Source organism: Triturus cristatus, chromosome 2_2 (assembly GCF_964204655.1).
Source record: "Triturus cristatus chromosome 2_2, aTriCri1.1, whole genome shotgun sequence".
Classification (NCBI taxonomy): Eukaryota; Metazoa; Chordata; class Amphibia; order Caudata; family Salamandridae; genus Triturus; species Triturus cristatus.
The window spans coordinates 227,316,021-227,334,472 of NC_140582.1; the positions used below are offsets into that span (position 1 = coordinate 227,316,021).

Consider the following 18,452-nt stretch of genomic DNA (forward strand, 5'->3'; position numbering starts at 1 on the left):
ATTCCCCAGTGTGACCTAAATCTTGATTTGACATTCTTGATGGGGTTTCCGTTTGAGTCCCTCCACAGTTGCAAGTTGTGGGTTTTAACAATATTTATTTTGCTCGCCATCACTTCAGCAAGGCGGGTCAGTGAGCTATAGGCTCTGAGTGCCCACCCGTCTTTTATGACCAGTTTCCCTGAGAATCTGGTATTGCAAACCAGTGCTGCTTTCCTCCCAAAAGTGGTTTCTACCAGAGTCAATGCTTCACCCTTGTATTCTTCTATCCCTGCACCATCCCACAAATGTGGAGGAACAACTGCATCCCCAATACCCTACCTAGGCCAGGGCAGTTTTTATCGTGACCACAATTGAGACTTCAGATTGAGCCACCTACTATTTGTTGGTTACTATGGCAGTAGGAAATGAAAGGCAGTACAGAAGTAGACTTTATCCTGCTGGATCATCTTTTGCACCAAATCGTGGTACACACTTGCCATAAAGGCACTGCCTGAAAGACTCAGATCTTCAAATGGCTCTTGACCAACACTTACATAACCCTCACCCAAGTCCTCCTCACCAGAAAGCTGACAATGGCAATGTGACAAAATCAACGGTCTGGTGATCAGAAAACTCCAGACCAAGCAGTGACCAGCATCATCCTCGCACTCGCATCATCCTGCAGGTCAAACGGCTCCACTGACATCCAATATACAAATGAACACTTCAAACTCCCCACACATGCATACAAATCCTTACACAGCACTGGCCCCACGTATCTCAACAACCGAATAAACTTCCACAAAACGTCAATTTCTGCAAGACCTCTCGCACACATTCCCTACATACAAAGAACCATATCTGGCAGTCGTGCCTTCTCCTACGTCGTTCCTAAAGTCTGAAACAATCTGCCTCTGCGCATCAGAGCTGGCTCCTCAGTCCTTGAATTCCACAAGAAACTGTAGACCAGGCTCTTCACCTAACCCCTGCCCTGCCCTGCCCTGCCTGGGCCCATGCAGCTCCTACTTTCAGTGCCAGGATACCTCTTTGGGTGAGTTGTGCTATACAATTGCACATAACATAACCTAACTCACTCCCCCAGATTCCTCGTCTCCTGTCCTCGAAAGAAGAGTTCCTATTGCTAGAATCTACAGGTGGCAACGTGGGTGCCCCTACACACCTTTGACAAATATTACTGCTTGATCTAGGAGGGATGGGCACATGGCCAAGTCTGTGCTGCAAGATTTCCTTACCTAACAACCCATCTGCCCTCTTTCAGAAAAAGTATTGCTTGGTACTCAACAGGTGACATCTGCAGGTAGAAGTGTCCATAAGAAGAAAAAGTTGCCTACGGTAACTGTCTTTGTAGTGTATACTCTAGCTAACTGCAGGTCCCTGGCCTATCCCACCCATCTCAGGGTAAGTGTTAATAAGGTTCAGATTAAAGTTTGGCACTGCCCTATATGGACTCACGGTTGCTCCATCCAGTCACCTTAAAGGCTTGGAAAAAATGGATGGAAACTAACGTTCTGCTGGGGCAGTCACTATATAGTTTCGGTGATGTCACCCATCATCACTTCCGGCATCAATACGAATTCAGCGCCCCTTAGCTGCATCATTGATCTTAGACGTTTCCAGATCCAGTCTGTTGCCTGGGATTATTCAACAGGTTAGGAATCTGCAGATAAGTAGCATATCCACTAGAAAAATCGGTACCCTTTTTAGGTCGAGGACCGCCGGTCTGCCGAAGGCAGAACCGGAAGTCGGAGATTTAATGACTTGGAGAATAGGGGCTTGAACCCGCCCCTCTTCTCCCCTGTTCTCCATTGGCTGGCCTCTTGAATGCTGGCCAGCCATTGGAGAAGAGGTCCGTCACTCCGAACAGGCCCCGTCCTTTTCGGATTCGGGGGCGTGTTTTTTTAAAGAAGTCTAATTATCTCCTCCAGCCAATGGCAGGAGGAGAACACGCCCCCGAATCCGAAAGCTCCGCTGCCTTTCTCCGAGGCATTTCTGCCTCGCCTCGGAGAAAGGCGGTGGTGTCTTCCGGTGCCCTCGTTTTTTTTTGCTCTTTAACTTTCGGTGACTTAATTATTTTTTTTTTGTTTTACTCGGGCCCTCCCCCTGTATTGCAAGCCGCGAAATTGTGCAAGACTGTTTTGTGACCTTGACTTCATGCGCTTTGGTTCGTCTCCGTGAGCCTCGGGGACTTACAAAAGGAAACGCTGAAAACAACACCGAAGATTGTTCTCCAAGTAAACGCAGCCACAGAGTGAGCAGACCCGTCACCGGGCAGTTGAAAGGCAGTGGAAGCAGCCTGAGTAAAAACATACCTGTTGCATTATGAATGGAGGAGTGCGTTGTAAATAAAAGACACCTACCTCCGCCGTTGTAAACCTGCACAGACAACCTTTCCGTATTCGTGTCAAAAACCTGCTTTTCAGCAAAGAAAAAGATGTTGAGGCTCTGTATGTCAGCCGTCCACGCTTTAGGAAGGCGATTCCAACCCTCGTTCAAAACAGCCCTGGTGCAGCTGTGGGGCCCCGTCTCTCTTCCAGTTCCCCGCTGGGCTGCTGTCACTTCACGTGGCACAGCGAATCACCTTTCCTGCTGGTTGAATTAGCCTGTGCTCTCCCTCCAAATGTCGGAACCACTCGTTCCGACATTTGAGGGTGAGCACTGACTCGTAGCGTGAGCAGTATAGCCTCTGGCTGCCGTCTTCCGTCAACCAAACTGGTGTCTTTGGGGCCCGATTCACCCTCCGGCCTCTGTTGCATTTCCGTCACCACACGAGGCCACCGAGGGGCCTCTGCTGCTGTTTGAGACAGACCGGGCCTCACTTGTCAGGGCCGACCAGACTGTCACGCCGCGGAACCCTTCAAGCACACTGAAATCCTATTATTTATTTTATTGTGCATTTTTAACTCGAGGTAAACCCACACTTTAATGTTTATGTAATGGTTTCCGTAAAGCGCTCGTTGCAACCCTTCGGTATCGAAGCGTGACTCTGTAATGAAGTGCGTGTGACTCATGCGCGAGGCACAGGTGATTTGAACAGGATCGTAGTTCATTAATATCAGCTTTAATGTCATTTAATGTGGGCTTGAGCAGTCATTATATTTACCGTGGGGTAAGCCATCAAAGAGGGCCGCAGCTGCAAGCCAGTCCCTGGGCCCCGCTCTTTTGGTTGTCGGGTATGTTAGTGCATCACTGCTGTAATCCGGCCATATGCCAACAGCAATAAGCATTCAGGGACTCCAACCTAAAATGCCACGAGTGACCATAAAGGTCTCGGCATGCTCACTGTAGCTGGCTGAAAGCAGGGCTGGCGGAAAAGCTCTCAGATGGTATGTGTTGTGCACCAGCTGCTCAGCCTCGGACAGAGACAAGCAGCTGGGCATCCAGAGAAGGTTCTTATCCCAGGTGCCTGTATTTGGAAAACTCTCTTGGACGAGCTGCGATGTCCAGCTGCATATACAGAGCATGCACTCCGCGGGGTTTGAAAAACGACATGCGTACTCTTAAAATGTAACGAGGCGCTACATATGGAACTTTACGCATACCTAGACTGGAATTTTAAAATGCTATCCACGTGCATTTGTTTGCTTAGATGTTCTGCGCGCGCACACAAACTCACTTGAAATATATGGTGATGCTGTAGCTGAAAAGGTATACGGTCCACGCGATAGTTTTAAAATAGTGTTCATTATGCAGAGCCTGTTATGTGCACACCACACACACTTAACATGTAACGCTCTTCTTGAGGTGCACACGCATTCTTTAAGAATGTTAAAATGCCACCCGCAGTCGAGGCATGACTATGGTACAGTTCATATTGATCTTATGTGGAAGCAGTCGAGTAGGGCAGGCTGACGGGAGCCTGTTGGCATTGGCCGTTTGCGGTGACGCCTGTTTTTCAAGAGGAGGAGGAATGTTGCAGGTTCAGACGCCGAAAACGTGAAGTTAATTTCAGCATACATTCCCAAGAAACCATTCAGTGGCATCAAGTCACACTTGCCCCATTTGATGTGTAAGTAGTCTACTGTCACTCAGCATTATGTTAATTCTCGTATCTTTCTTCTGTTGCCAACTTTACCAATTATTGATGTAGGAGAAAGCCCAACCCCTCATCTTAAATGGATCTTCCGGAAATTTATAAGAAATCACAAGCCAGCCCCCCTACATTAAACGCAGGCCAGTGAGTGCACTATTTTATTTGGACAACCCTACATAACTTGATAGAACTGCAGATGTACAAGTAAGCCAGCTAATTTCCCCTGAAATGTCTTGCAAGGCAAATAAACTTATTAATATTAAAAACCCGAGGTCAAGCACATTAATAGGAATAGTTCGTTTAGCCGGACACTAAATAATGCACAAAAAGCTCAACACTGTGGACCCTTATAAGGTGAGTGAAAAAAGACTGTCTGCTGAAGACCTGTTTCTCTCAAGGATGTTCGGCAATCAAAGACACATTTTGTCCTGTTTGCGGCTCACCGAGCGAGGCAACTGACGGTGCAGGTATAATTTTATGATCTGCATTTGCATTTACACCCTCGTTGTTTGTGTTTTGTACTGCACACAGTGTGCTTGCACATGGCTCTCTGCGCTCTGCCTTCGTCAGCGTAAACCGCTCTGGCCACGTGGCCCGCGCTATAGAAAATCCAAAATAAATAAGCCACAGAGAGCAGTGCTTGGGTGTGGGGGAGGGGGTGTTTCCTATAGGACAGGTTCTGAGAACACACTAACAAGGTCTCTTAGGCACACGAACAAGAGCTACACCATATGCTAATAACATTTGCACCCCTTTCCACACTTGCTCCTACGAGGGCAAGGTGTAACAAGCATTTACAATGCAATGGTCTCGGCATTGGTAAAGTTAGAGCTATTGGCATTGCTCATGACATTATTTTTGTTTATGTTTTTGTTTTTAAAACATTTAAAGAAACGGCATTGTCATGAGCAATGTTAATAGCTCTAACTTTAACAATGCCGAGACCGTTGCATTGTAAAGGCTTGTTCTTTAGGTTAGGATCTAGATCTGTCCTATCTGCTTGCCAGAAACCCTTTTTTGTTAAGAGACTTATAACTGCAGATTCCTTACCTTAGGATTATCCCCAGGCGTCCGACTTGAGCCAGACATGTTTTCGTGAGCAGTCCCCTGTGTGCCGGTAGATGGTGTTGTTCGGCTCCTTGTGGCATCGTCCATACCAGAAGTGACATCTGCGGTGCCTATATAGGTACCACCCCAGCGCGCTAATGTCAGTTCTTTTCTTTCCCCGCCAATCAGTGCGAATCCGAAGAGAGCTACCCTCAGTCATTTTTTGACTGACCTTTTGGACTTTTGATGAAGCCTTATTTCAGATTTTCTGGTGTGGCATGACGTCAACTAGCAAGGTTTGCTTCAAGTCCTGCTGCTCCTGTCACTGATAGATGTTGGTGACAGACATGCACCATGTATGCCTCTGGTGCCTCGAGTGCGACCACGATGCAAAGACCTGTGCCGACTTCCACTCCCTGCACCCCAAGGCCTTGCAGGAGTGCTTAAGGCATTGAGGTAGTGCTCCCTAAAACTCATTGCTGCTCGATGTGCGTCATTGCGACTGCCTCAATACCGGCCGAAAGAAAGATCCTGGGATCAGTTGCGGAGCCCAGGATCCTCATGGCATTCAAAGTCTTCATGCAAGTCCCACAAAAAAAAAAAAGAAATCAAAGAGGTCTTTAACTTCACCCTGTCATTCGACGAGAAGAGGGAGTGTTGTCATTAGATGCCTGGCTCCACGATTGAGGTCGTGCCTTCAAGTTTCTGGGCCCAACTTTGTGAGTTCTCTGAGGCTAGGCATCTCCTATTTGGGCGGCATGCTGGCGCACCTTCGAGCCCTGCAGGTTTTGGAAGGGCCCTCACTGGTTCTCCGCTGGGTATTCCATCCCGACTCTAGTAGGGCTCCTTGGATCCACTGATAGATCCAGACAGGCACTGGTCATACCACCTTGACCTTCCCCAGCATTGGTCCTGATGCTCCCGGCATCACTGGCAACCTCCGGCAGCACCATCCCCAATCTCATCTCCGACTGACACGGAGCCGGAGTGGCGCCGTCCGACACCGGCACCATGCCTTCCAAGCCGGAACACGAACCCTGTTACTGTGGGTTGGGACTTGGGGAGGTTTAGAAGGCGTGGCTGGACCCTGAAGATTACTAGACCCTAGAACCTAACATGGACTGTTGTGAGGAATTGGAGGACACCAGCGGACCGGACACCTCTCCAGATACTGGCATGGTCTTTCCCTCTACTGTGGCTAGAGAGGAGGGAGCCTCTTTTGCAGTGGTGGTGAGAAGAGCGGCCGAGGTCCTGGAACTTAGCCTACCCTCAGTCTAGCGTCTTGACAGAGAGGCTTCAGCTGGGAGTGAACCCCCTCAGACCCACTTCTCCCATTTAATAAAGCCATCACGGACGTCCTGCTTGGAACTTGGTCTAAACCCTGCACAGGGCCCCTGTGAACAGGACAATTGCCCTCTGCCACAGCCCCTAGCCCTGCCCTGCCACAGTGCACCCAGATTTCCTCACTCAACTCAGCTTGGTGGTCTAGGCTTCCATCTCTCGTGTTAATCTTGACGCATTCCCTATCACTCCACCAGACAGGGAATCCAGGCGGTTGGATACCTTAGGAAAGAAAATGTTTTCTTCCACCAGCCTGGCACTTGGTTCGTGAACACCACGTGCCTCTGGGTCCGTTAGTCCCATACACTGTGGTATTAAGTTGCGTATGTGCTGCCCATGGTAGCGGAGGAGGCTGGGGCCCTACTTTCCCAAGTTATTTCATACGGGAGGGATGCAGCCTAGTTCATGATCCAATATGGTCTGGACACAACTCGCTGGTCAGAGTGATTTCTGCGTCAGTGGTCTTACGACACCACTCCTGACTGAGAACAACTGCCTTTTCCAGGGCTGTCCAAGCGTCCCTTATGGACGTGCCCTTTGATGGTTACCGTCGCTTCCGCTACAAGGTGGACTCCGAGCCGGAGTGCTTCAAGGATAACAGGCCTATGGCCAGGTCCTTGGGCCTTTCCATGGTCCCTCGCTGTAGGAAAGTGGCTCTGTATATACTGTTCCCAAATAAGTACAGTGTGTACAAAGTCCACAGTCCCCAGAGGTTTGGCAGAGGCTAAAGTTAGATATAACCTTACTCTATAAAGTGATAGCTTGGTCGAGCAGTAAGGCAGTATCGGAGGACAATGTAAAGCATTTGTTGTAAACACTCAGTTAGCAAATGGTCTGACACACTCAAGAACTGAACTCTAGGCCAATGGTTTGTGTATAAAAATATGTGGTTGTTTTATTTTAGAACCAACAATAGGTATCAAAATATACTTTCTCAGAATGAGATGCTTTCGTTAAATACTTTTCAATAGGCAATAGTCTTTTGACTGCAATAGTTAGTTTGTTGCAATTGGCAACACAATTCAAACACAATTATACATTGAGCTCAATGGGAAATTCTAAGTAAATGCAATTGATTACTTTTAGGATAACTTTTCTAACTCCAGGACTGGATCCTAGATTCAGTCCTGGGACAGTTCCACGAAACAGGTGAGTAAATACGTTTTAGTTACTGTTGTGATTTTTAAGCAATATTTTGGTATTTTAAAAGTTGACACTTAGAAAATGTTTCTAATAAAATCACCAATGTTATCCTATGGGAGGAAATTCACTTAGCAGGTAAGTGGGGTTATTGTTACTTTTTCTAGCTCAGTGTTGGATCCTGGATCCAGCACTAGTGTACCACCTGTAAGCAGTTGAGAGAATGCGTTTAGGTTATACAGGCGATTTTTTTTCTCAAAGATGTTTTTTTATTGAGACATAAAACAGGAACAAAAAAGAAACATACGCGGCAATCCCGCAACAATTCCCACGCAGGGGAGATGCACATAGTGAGGGGGGGCGCTATGACTAGCAAATGTCCTGTTGTCCGGCCCAGCTAAGCTACAGGTCGAAAGGAAAAGAAGAGGGTCCTGCAGGCGATTTTTAACAAATATTTGTAAGTTTGCAAAATCGACACTTGGAAACTTTTTCAGCAAAAACCAGGCAATGTTATCCTATGGAAGGAAATTCAAGTTGCAGGTAAAGTATGTTCTCGTTACTTTAGTAATCCAGTGGTGGGCTCCTAGGCTCAGTACTGGGACATCTATCTAAAACAGGTAAGTAATTTAAGTTTTCACAGTTGGTACGATTTTTAAAGAAGATTTGTAGTTTGCAAAAACTGACACAGAAGAAATTTCACAGAAAAACAGTCAATGGTTTCCTATGGAAGAAAATTGAGTTAACGGTAAGTATGATTGTAATTACTTTTCAGGGTCCGTGCTGGGCACCAAGATCCAGCACTGGGATCTCTCCTAATAGCAGGTGAGTATTTTCGTTACTCGGTTGATTTTAGGTGAATATTTTAAAGTTTAGAAACTCCACACAAGAATTTTCAGGTGAAACCAGTCAGTGTTACCCTATGGAAGAAAAGTGAGTTGTTACACCCTCAGCGGCACAGGGGCAGCCGGGTGCAGAGTGAGTTAGGCCCAATGTTGTCCTATTGAAGGCCGGGGGCCCTTGGTTGGTGGCTGCTGGCTAGCAGGCCACACGGCTGTGGGAGCTGGGCTCCTGGTCACTTGCTCAGGGCAAATGGGGAAGTAGATTGGAGTAAAGGTTGCACTGCCAGGGGCACTCGGGCGGCTGGGTGCAGGGTGCTTTTGAGCCGTCGGGCGCTCAATGGATTGCAATGGAGAAGCTCAAGAACGAACAAAGGCTCAAGCTCGGGAACGAAGATTTTTCAGGTGCGACCACCACTTCGAGAGGTAAGTTGGAGGATAGGGAGGTACCCAGGAGTTGGGCCAGGGGACTGCAGGGCGCCGGGTGCATGGGTGCCTTTTGGTGTCGGGAAATCTTACCCTCTGTTGATCGCTGTTGGGGGGTGGGGGGGGGTCCCTTGTTCTGAGGCTGCAGGCGTCGTCCGGAGCGTCGAGGTGGGTCCTTGGGTGCTGGATTTGGGGTCACAGTCGCCGGGGAGACGTCCTTGTGGTCTTTGTCAACTCCAGCACAGGCCAGGATTGGCGGGTGCAGGGTTCGCAGTTCCTTGCTGATGCCAGGGTTCAGTTACTTGCTTTGAGCAGTACCACTGCTCGTGGGAGGCCCTGAGGCTTAGAGTCGCAAGGTAGCCAGGTCCTCCGGGGTTTGTGAGGTTGCTGGCCACGGGAGATGCCGGCATTTAGCAGGAGCAGGTTCGAGGGTCGACATGCCGGTAGGGCTGGGGCCAAAGCAGATGGTGTCTTCCTCTTGTTAGCAGCTGCATAGCAGGTCTTCTTGCTTCTTGATCTTCTTTGCTATTTCGGAATCTGGATCTAAGGAAGGAAGGTTCAGGGTGTCCCTAAATACTAAATTTAGGGGCGTTACAGGTAGGTGAAGGGCAGGGACCACTGGGTCCCTGCCCTGGGGTGGGTACACCCCCTATGCTGCCACTCTCCTGTGGGAGGGAGCAGTGGCCTAGTCCTGATTGGGCAGTGCTCCCCATCTTCAAGATGGAAAGAGCCCGGAGAGGTGCTTCACCTAGTCTCCCCCACCTGAGGGGTGGGGTTGACAGAGGCTGGCACACCCCCTGTCCTTCCTTGGGGTTTCCGGCCAGTCTTCCCGTCAGAGTGGGGGTTTAGAACCGGTAGGGACCAGTTGCTGAGTACAGCAAGTGGCCTGGAGAAGCTCACAAAGGCGGTGTCCCTTTGAAGCTTCCCCTGCCTAGACCTAGCACATCGCCCAGGATGTGCATTGCTGCAGGCCCAGGAGCGCGGATGGCTCTCTACCCAGGGGTCCAGCAACATGTCTGCCGTGTGGCAACCTAGGCAGCCCCTCAGACAAGACGTGGATTGTAGGTTAGGTTCAGGGGGCCTCTCTAAGATGCCCTCTGTCGTGCATTGTGCATTAAATCCTGCACTGGCATCCGTGCAGGTTTAATGTGCTGAGAAGTTTGATACCAAACTTCTCAGTCTTCAGTAGAGCCTTCATGGTGCAGTGGAGTTCGTGTTGACGATCTCCCAGCACCATATACTCTTAAATGGCAGCACTGCACTTACAGTGCCCAGGAATGGACCGGGGTACTGAAGGGGCACAGGGCTCATGCTACTGTACCCACACCACTGGCATAGGGCACCCAGTTAGAGGGGGTGGCTGATGTATGCCATGGCAGTGTGTGTTGTGGGCATGGCACACAGGGATGTGTGCCATGTCGACTCTGTTTTGTTCTATACCCAGACACTCAGCCTGCAAGGGCAGTGTGTTTGTGTCAGGGTACAGAGCCTCTAAGAGTGGCACAATAAGTGCTGCAGCCCTTGGGGGCTTTTCCTGGTCACAAGGCCCTGGGTACCTAGTGTACCATTTACCAGGGGCTGACATGTGGCCAGGGTGTGCCAATTTGGGTTTAGGTTTCAGCACAGTTTTTAGGGAAGGAACATAGGCCCTGGGCACCTGATTGGCAGGAGCCCAGGGCACACTCAGTTAATGTACATTCAGCAAAATGTGGGGACATACCATGCAAGAAAGATGGCACTTTCTCACACTCGCCAACCACAGTCTGACTTTTGCTCCTTTCATGGCTACAGAAGGGGCTTTCAGACACATCTTTACCCACCCAGCCACCATGCGTCTTACCCACCCAGCCACCATGGCAAGCAAACTTATCAGCTTCTGCATAGCCAAGGACCATTACCTACAGACCCCGTGGTTCAGGCAGCCAGAGGTCGGCCCAGTCCCGCCCCCCTCAGCAGCCTCCAAACCCCTTTATTTTGCCCTTTTACCATCATGGCACCCAGTCGGAGGCAGGATACGCCATCACCTGCCCCGACGGAGGTCAATAACATCAGACCACTGGGTTCTTCAGATTGTCCGAAGGGGCTTTTACCACCCTTCGTGACCTCCCCTCCACCCATTCCACCCACTTGCGACAGACTAACAGAGGACCATCTCTCCTTCCTCCGCGAGGAAGTGGCGACTCTCTTGGCCACTGGAGCCATAGAGAGGGTGGCAATGCCAGAATTATGTTGTGGTTGTTATTCCTGCAACTTTCTGATGCCCGAGAATGACCGAGGAATTTTTTCTATCCTAGACCTGCACCCTCTCAATTTCTTCCTCAAAAAGAAGTTCAAAATGCTCACGCTCGATCCCATCTGCCTTGGGTCCGGGAGACTGGATGGTAGTGTTGGACTTACAGGCCCCATCCCACATTCACGTCCTGCCTGTCCACATGCGTTACCTATGGTTCATGGTAGGCCATGAGCTTGTGCTCTCTTTTGGACTTACCAGTGCCCCTCAGGTGTTCACCAAGGTGAGGGCGGTGGTTGCAGCTCATCATTGGAGATTAGGGGTACCAGTATTCTCCTATCTCAACGACTGGCTGTTGAAGGCGGGCTCGCCCCAGGCTGTCATCTCCCACTTTCGGACTACGGCAGACCTCCTGCACTCACTGGGATTCACTATCAAGAAACGAAAGTCACACCTGGCTTCCTCTTAGATTCTCCCATTCATTGGAGCTATTCTGGACACAGTGAAGTTTCAAGCCTATCCTCCCGAACAGTGAGTTCAGGCTATGATAGTGATGTTTCAACCTCTATGTTGGATTTTGTTGAGACTGACTCTGACGCTGCTGGGCCTCGTGGCCTCCTGCGTCCTGCTTGTGACACATGCCCGCTGGCATATCCAGGCTCTATAGTGGGACCTAAAGTTCTAGTGGGTGCAGCATCAGGGGAATCTCTCTGACCTGGTCCAGATCTCGGAGGGAACTGCACAAGATCTGCAGTGGGGGATAACGAACTGTGATTGGGTCAGCAGAATACCCCTCTTCCTTCCCCAGCCAGATCTAACCGTGGTTAAAGATGTGTCACTCCTGGGATGGGGCGGCCATCTGGGAGAGGTGGAGATCAGAGGCCTGTGGTTTCCGGCGGAATCCAGACTCCACATCATCCTTCTGGAACGCTGGGTGATCTGGCTGTCATTAAAAGCCTTTCTACCCTCCATCAAGAGAAGGCTAGTGCAGGTGCTCACGGACAACACCACTGCCATGTGGTACTGCAACAAACAGGGAAGGGTGGAGTCATGGACTCTTTGTCAAGAGGCCCTGCATCCCTGGACATAAACGGAATGTCGGGGCATATCCCTAGTGGTTCAACACCTTGAAGGCTCTCTGAACGTCAGTGCAGTTGAACTCAGCCGAAGATACCTAGCGGATCACAAATGGCATCTCCATCCGGAGGTGGTGCAAGGTCTCTTTTCAGCAGTGGGGAGAGACTTGGTTAGAACTGTTCTCCACCACCAAGAGTGCCCAATGTCAGCAGTTCTGTGGGCTGGAGTTTCCAAGGCGGCTCTCTGAGACGCTTTCCCTCTCGAGTGGAGCTCAGGCTTCCTCTATGCCTTTGTGCCCATACCGCTCCTGCCCAGAGTTCTCAAAAAGATCAAGAACGGAGCCCAGGTTATCCTTGTGGCTCCTGTGGGATGCTGACTTTTTATGTGATAGTGGCAATGTAAGGGCACACCATGGCAAAAGTACTGATTACCCTTATTGGTGGGCAGGTCTTAAATTAATAATCCCAAGTGCTCTATTTGTGGTAGTGTGGTTGAGCAGCCTAGGCTTATCTGAGGGTAGGGTTCAGCATTTGTTGTACACATGGAGTCAATAAATGAGACGCACACTTAAGACACTTTAGATCAATTTGGAAAAATAATAGATTTTTATAAAATTTTTAGACATAAAGATAATTGGCATCAGGTGTGTACTTTCGGAGTTATAGATTTTTGTAGCATTAGCAAAAATACAGTCCATTGTTTTGAGGTATGAGCCTCGAACCTGGTAATGTTATTCTATGAGAGAAACATTCACTGCATAGAAACACTTGCAAACGTGCTACAAGGTTCTTCTCCTGGACTTAAGGTGCTTAAAGACCAAGGTCCAAGAAACTACCAGCAGTTCGATTTTACCTGCCCTGGTGAGTCTAGGCGCAGAGGTGCTGTTTGCGATGGTAGCCTCGAGTGCTACCTGGTAAAGTCAATGGAGAAGTAGCTGCAAAGAGAAAGGCTGCAAGTGGGGACTGAGGGCCCAGTCCGGCAGAAACCAAAGGAGGACTTTGCTCTTATGGATCTCTGGAGTACAAAGACACCATTGGCTTATGCGGACCAGGGCTGGGGGGCTTGGATGGAGACGTGTTTTGTCCAGTGGGTCACTCAAGTCAGAGGTTCTCACTTGGTTTAGGTGGCCTGGAGAGGGAGAGAAAACAAGACTGCAGGGCCACTCTCTGTGATGACCTTCGAGATCCCGATGTCCCTTGTTGGCAGCTCGGTCTTGGCGTCAGTGGTGTCCGGGCTGGACACACAACAAGCCTTGGTGCTTGAAAGGGCTGTGGTACCCCAGGTATTGAAGCAGGGAGGGCCTGAAATGGCTCAACTGTTTGAGATACATGGTAAAGCGATGAGCCCGACCTCCTGGACTCTCAATGACCTCCTCCTCTCTCAATGACCTCCTCCTGGTGATTTTCTCCCTTGGTAGACCTGATGGTCAACATAATGGTGAACCGGGCATATGTGGTTGGCCCCTGCAGATGCAGGGAGACAAATACTCCTCCACAAGGGAGATGAGGCTTGGTTGGCGAAGTACTTAACAGACCTTCAAGGGTTTGGGGAGGCTGTTTACAGGCAGGACAAGTCGAGAGAAGCAGATGGGTAGGGTTTAGCGCCAACTTTGGTGTGGTCCCAGGAGCGACGCATGTCAGGGAAAGGGGTCGGGGGTACTGGACTTACTATGAGGGTACCTTGCCCCATTCTCAATTGTCTTTTCTCCTGTGAGTATTATTTTTATCGTCTTCAAGACATCGGTCACTTTACTTCCAAGAAATTGAGTTAGTGTCACGTAGGCTCTGCCAGAGTAGTGAAATAATGCCATAATGTTATGTGGCTGATTATGTTCCATTTTCAAAGGCCCACCTAATACCTCTTACAGGTTTTTCAAGAAGTAGTGAACTGGTTTTACTATCATTATTTTATATGGCTATCATCTGTGTGTATTCAAATCTTATGTAACTAGGTATACTCCCTACCTCTGCAGCCCTTACTATTTGAACACTAGAATGTGTAATTCCTTCATATTTGTATTCTTTGCAAATATATAGAACACAAAGGTTATGCTTTCACCAATTTATTTCCCTGTGTTTCCATGGTCTTACAAACAGGTAAAATCATGAGTGCTCTTCTCAGCGGATTGAATGACCGCAACAGCGTTGTACAGAAGACTTATGCATTTGCGATGGGACATTTAGTTCGGGTGAGCCCTGTTTCAGTATTTAGTTTCTTAAATTATGTAATTTCTGTAGATAAATATTAATGAACTTTGGCTTCACATGTTATGATTACAGACAGCAAAAGATAGCAGTACTGAGAAATTGCTTCAGAAGCTTAGTGGCTGGTACATGGAGAAGGAAGGTAAGTCCAATTTTGTATACGTCATTGATCTGTGTTTCTTAAAGTTGCTCCTTGAACTCAATTGAAGGTCATTGTTATTTGAAAAAGGGTAGGATTGATGTAGCTAAAAGAGGGGATTTTTTGTGAGCTCTAGCTCACTTTAATGGCTGATACTGAGATTAAAGTTAACTGATTCCTTCAACCTGAGGTATGTAGATGGGGCAGAAGTGCTTCTCTGTTATCTGTAACTCACGAATCCATTTTAAGTAATATTTAAACTGACTGTTCTCTCGTCCAGGAGGGTCCTAACCTGCTTTTTTGTTTGTGTTGATACATCTCAGTATAAAATGTACTGCACAACCTAATATTGTTGTCTCTTGGTGCATCTGTTGGTACTTCTGTGAAGTAACAGATTGTGCCAAATCTGCTGAACGCCTTTTTGTGCCGGCTAGTGAAATTTTGAAAGCAACAAGACTATATTGCTGGTCTTACTTGATTGGCTGCCATGTATTTACCTATCTTAAGCGAATTCCCAGATGTAATTTATTTTGGGTTTTATTCAAGAACCTATGTAAGTCTTTTGTGAAATTGAGTCCCTACTTCCCGCACACTTTTGATATTTCCCTTCCTAAGGAGGTTATTAATGTTCCATCAGCCTGTTAAGTTGTCATGAACAGGCTTCATCCTATTCCCCATGTTCTCCATGATAAGAGCTTGGAGACTTGAACCCTTTCTTTTATAACATGCAATCCTAGCATTGGGAGTGCACTTATCTTATAGTGTTGAACTAACATAGAGTGATGCTGAATAGACTTGAAGACTTCCCAGTCATCAGGACCCAGGTCATCAGAAAACTAGGAGCTCCGCTCAGAGGTTTGGCTTATTGAAATTCTCATTGTTTCTTTTTCATATTTGTTGGTATTTCTGAAATAGCATTCCCCTAGAGATTCTGTCTCCAAATGATCTGCTAAACATTCATTTGACACCGAAGATCCAGCTGTTCAGATAGTAATATTTGCCAGCACTTTCCATTAGCCTCCAAGAGACTCTTTTATAAATACCCATGAATATTTTCTTTTTGATTGTAATTATGAGCATATGGCCTCCGCATTTAAGATTTGCCACATTACTGCAAATCTATTCGACTCCCTGCAGATTCGGTAAATGCAAGAAGAAGGCTAATTGCTTTCTGTCTTTATGTAGGAGTAGAGAATTTGCTTGCTACAGTGAGGAACACCTTTGCTTCTGGTTGTCTGACTTTGAGGTCACTAATGGTGTCTAGTTAACTTAGCTGGATGCCAGCATTTTTTATGGAAGTTTTTGGAAAGCCCAGTGGATAACTTGCCTGATGATCATACAGCCAATGATTGATAGATTTCTCCTTATTAAACAGTCTAGTCTGCTGTCTCAACTCTGGCAAAAGGTAGAACCCCTCACCCTAAAGGCTTACAACTCTTCTCATAGAGATTTATTAGCTCCCCACTTCCTGGACCTATATTTAGCAGTTAAATAAAAAAGGCTTCCACCCACCCACCGCAAGAGAGTTGATCATATTAGTGCTACTAAACCCAACTGGGATGCGATGGAACACTTTGTACTGCCTACTCTTGCTGCAGGACATTTACTGCGAGGTACTAAGAAAGCTAATACCAGTTGAAAGACTGTTTAAGTTGCTGCCATTGCTAGTTCACCCATATCAAAGCATGTTTAGCCCTAACAAGAACACCTCTCTAAAAATAGGGGGGGCCTGTTCTTTTTATTGAAAGTAGTCTCTGGGGTGGTCCTGTCCCTCTGGTGGCCTCCTTAGAAATGAAAAAGCTTTTGATACTCCGGGGTTGAAATATGTACTCCATATGCTTTCACAGATGGTGTTTGATGGCCAGATTCTTGCTTGCAGACTTATTTTAACCACTTCCATATGCCCGAAAAGGATGTTATCTTGGGGTCTTCGCCAATTGAGAGGCATCTCAAAAAGGATATACCCCTTTCCACTCCTTTTAGCACTAGCAGTTGAACCATTAGCAAATATTGTCAGATAGGAGGAGCCAACCAAGGGTTAAAATCCTGCCAGCAAGCATCATACCATTTAATTGCATGTAGACAATGTTTTGTTGTACCTGTGTGATGCTTCGACCAGCCTTAAATCCACCTTCTACATTTTGAGGGCGTTCAGCACAGCTTTGGGCTTGAAAGTTAATTGTGGAAAATCATATCTTGTATCATATAGGGTACTTTGACAAGCCTTGGTATCTAGACCTAGGGACCCAATTTTAGTAGCCCTTCGACGCAAGTAGTATAAGGCCATAATCACGAAGAGATATCAGGATGTTGTGACTGGTTACTGGGATACGCTAGTTCAGGCACAGATGGGTAATATTAAAATATTCTGGACCACTGTATCTGAGTTAAAGAGCTGTAACTTGAGGTCCCTTAGCACCATTACCTACCATATTCCTTGCAGTACCTGGGAGGAGCTTTCGACAAAATGTATGCCGCATCCATATCATCTGAAATTTTTATTATTGACTCGAGGATAGCTGCAGGATTTCCGACAACCGTAGTGGAAGTGGAGGAAGCGATCAATCAAAGCGCAGGAGGTAAAGCACCTGGCTCAGATGGGGTACCCATTGACATTTTAAAGAATAATGCAATTTTTTGGGCGCCCATTCTTACAAACTTCTTTAATAATCTTGCCCATGCCACCAACTTGGAGATTATCCACCATATTGCCAATTTTCAAGAAAGGAGATTGTTCTCAACCAGGATGTTATCGGTAGGTCTCATTAATCGACACTACTGTAAAAATCCTGGGTAGGATTGTTTACAACTGGATAATAGATTGGTTCCATGATGCGTCAGCGTTACACCGTTCCCTGTACGGGTTTAGGCATGAAATGGGAACAGTCGAGCAGTGTCTTAACCTAAACTTAGTCCTGGGCAAATATATGTTGGCCAAGCAGTCTCCCTTGTACCTAGCATTCATGGACACATCATCAGCAGTTGATTGCATCAACAGGGCCAAATTGTGGCACCTCCTTATTGCACGGGGATGAACACAACGCTGATTAATTTCCTTGCCTACCTTATGAGGGCAAGAATCTGTATAAGTGTGCAGGGGGAGGTTTCGGGTGAAATTGGCATCCATCGCAGGGTAAGACAAGGCTGTGTGCTTGCCTGCTTCTCTTCATCTTGTATAGAAATTACCTCCATCCTGTTCTAGTGTGTGTCACCACAGATATACCAATGATAAAGGGCAATCCCCTCCACACACTCCTTTATACGAACAACGCAGTGCTGATAGCATGTACCCACAGAGCTTTGCACATGCTAGTACAGGCCTTTGTTGACTTCATAGACACCCTTACCTGCAGACCAATTGTACTAAATCCTATATTATGTCTTGTGACCCTAAACACAGATTCCTCTCAAACATACGAGTAGGCTTTGACCATCTAACCAGCATTAGCACTTTTCTATATCTTGGTATTATCTTTTCTACTAAGGGAGTCATGGTCTTCCAATCTGAAAGAAACACGTTACTTATAGATTCCTTACGTTAGAATTATCCCCAGGCGTCCGACTAGATCCAGAAAGTTTTTTTGTCAGCAGTACCTCTGCGCGGCGGAAGGCGGTGTCGCTCCGCGTCCGTCGTTGGCGTCGTGGTCGCCGGGATGATGTCGCGGTAGCTGCTTGGACGCCGCCCTCGCGCACGGATGTCAGATCTTTATTCTTCCGCGGCAGCTAGCGCAGATACGGAGAGAGTGGTACCTCCAGTCATTTTTTGACTGACCTTTTCGAGTGACTTTTGTCTACGTCTTTTTCGAGTCTACAACTTCTGGTGCACGTAGGGATGCCCAGCTTCAAGGCTTGCGGTTCCTGTAACCGGCTGATGTCGGTGACGGATCCGTACCACGTGTGCCTCTTTTGCCTGGTGCGCGACCACGACCCCAAGTCGTGCTCCTACTGCCGGTCCATGGCTCCAAAGGCTTTGCGGGAGCAG

The 18,452-nt window shown here is 47.7% G+C and overlaps 1 protein-coding gene across 2 annotated transcripts in view; it reads left to right on the forward strand.

Moving 5' to 3' along the window:
- The window catches only part of ECPAS (Ecm29 proteasome adaptor and scaffold), an 819,497-nt gene that overhangs the window by 470,240 nt on the left and 330,805 nt on the right, over positions 1–18,452 (forward strand). For both annotated transcript variants that reach the window (XM_085641278.1, XM_085641277.1), the window contains exons 39-40: positions 14,224–14,315; positions 14,407–14,473. In XM_085641278.1, coding sequence (XP_085497404.1) covers positions 14,224–14,315; positions 14,407–14,473 — 159 coding nt within the window. The remainder of the gene's footprint in view (positions 1–14,223; positions 14,316–14,406; positions 14,474–18,452) is intronic.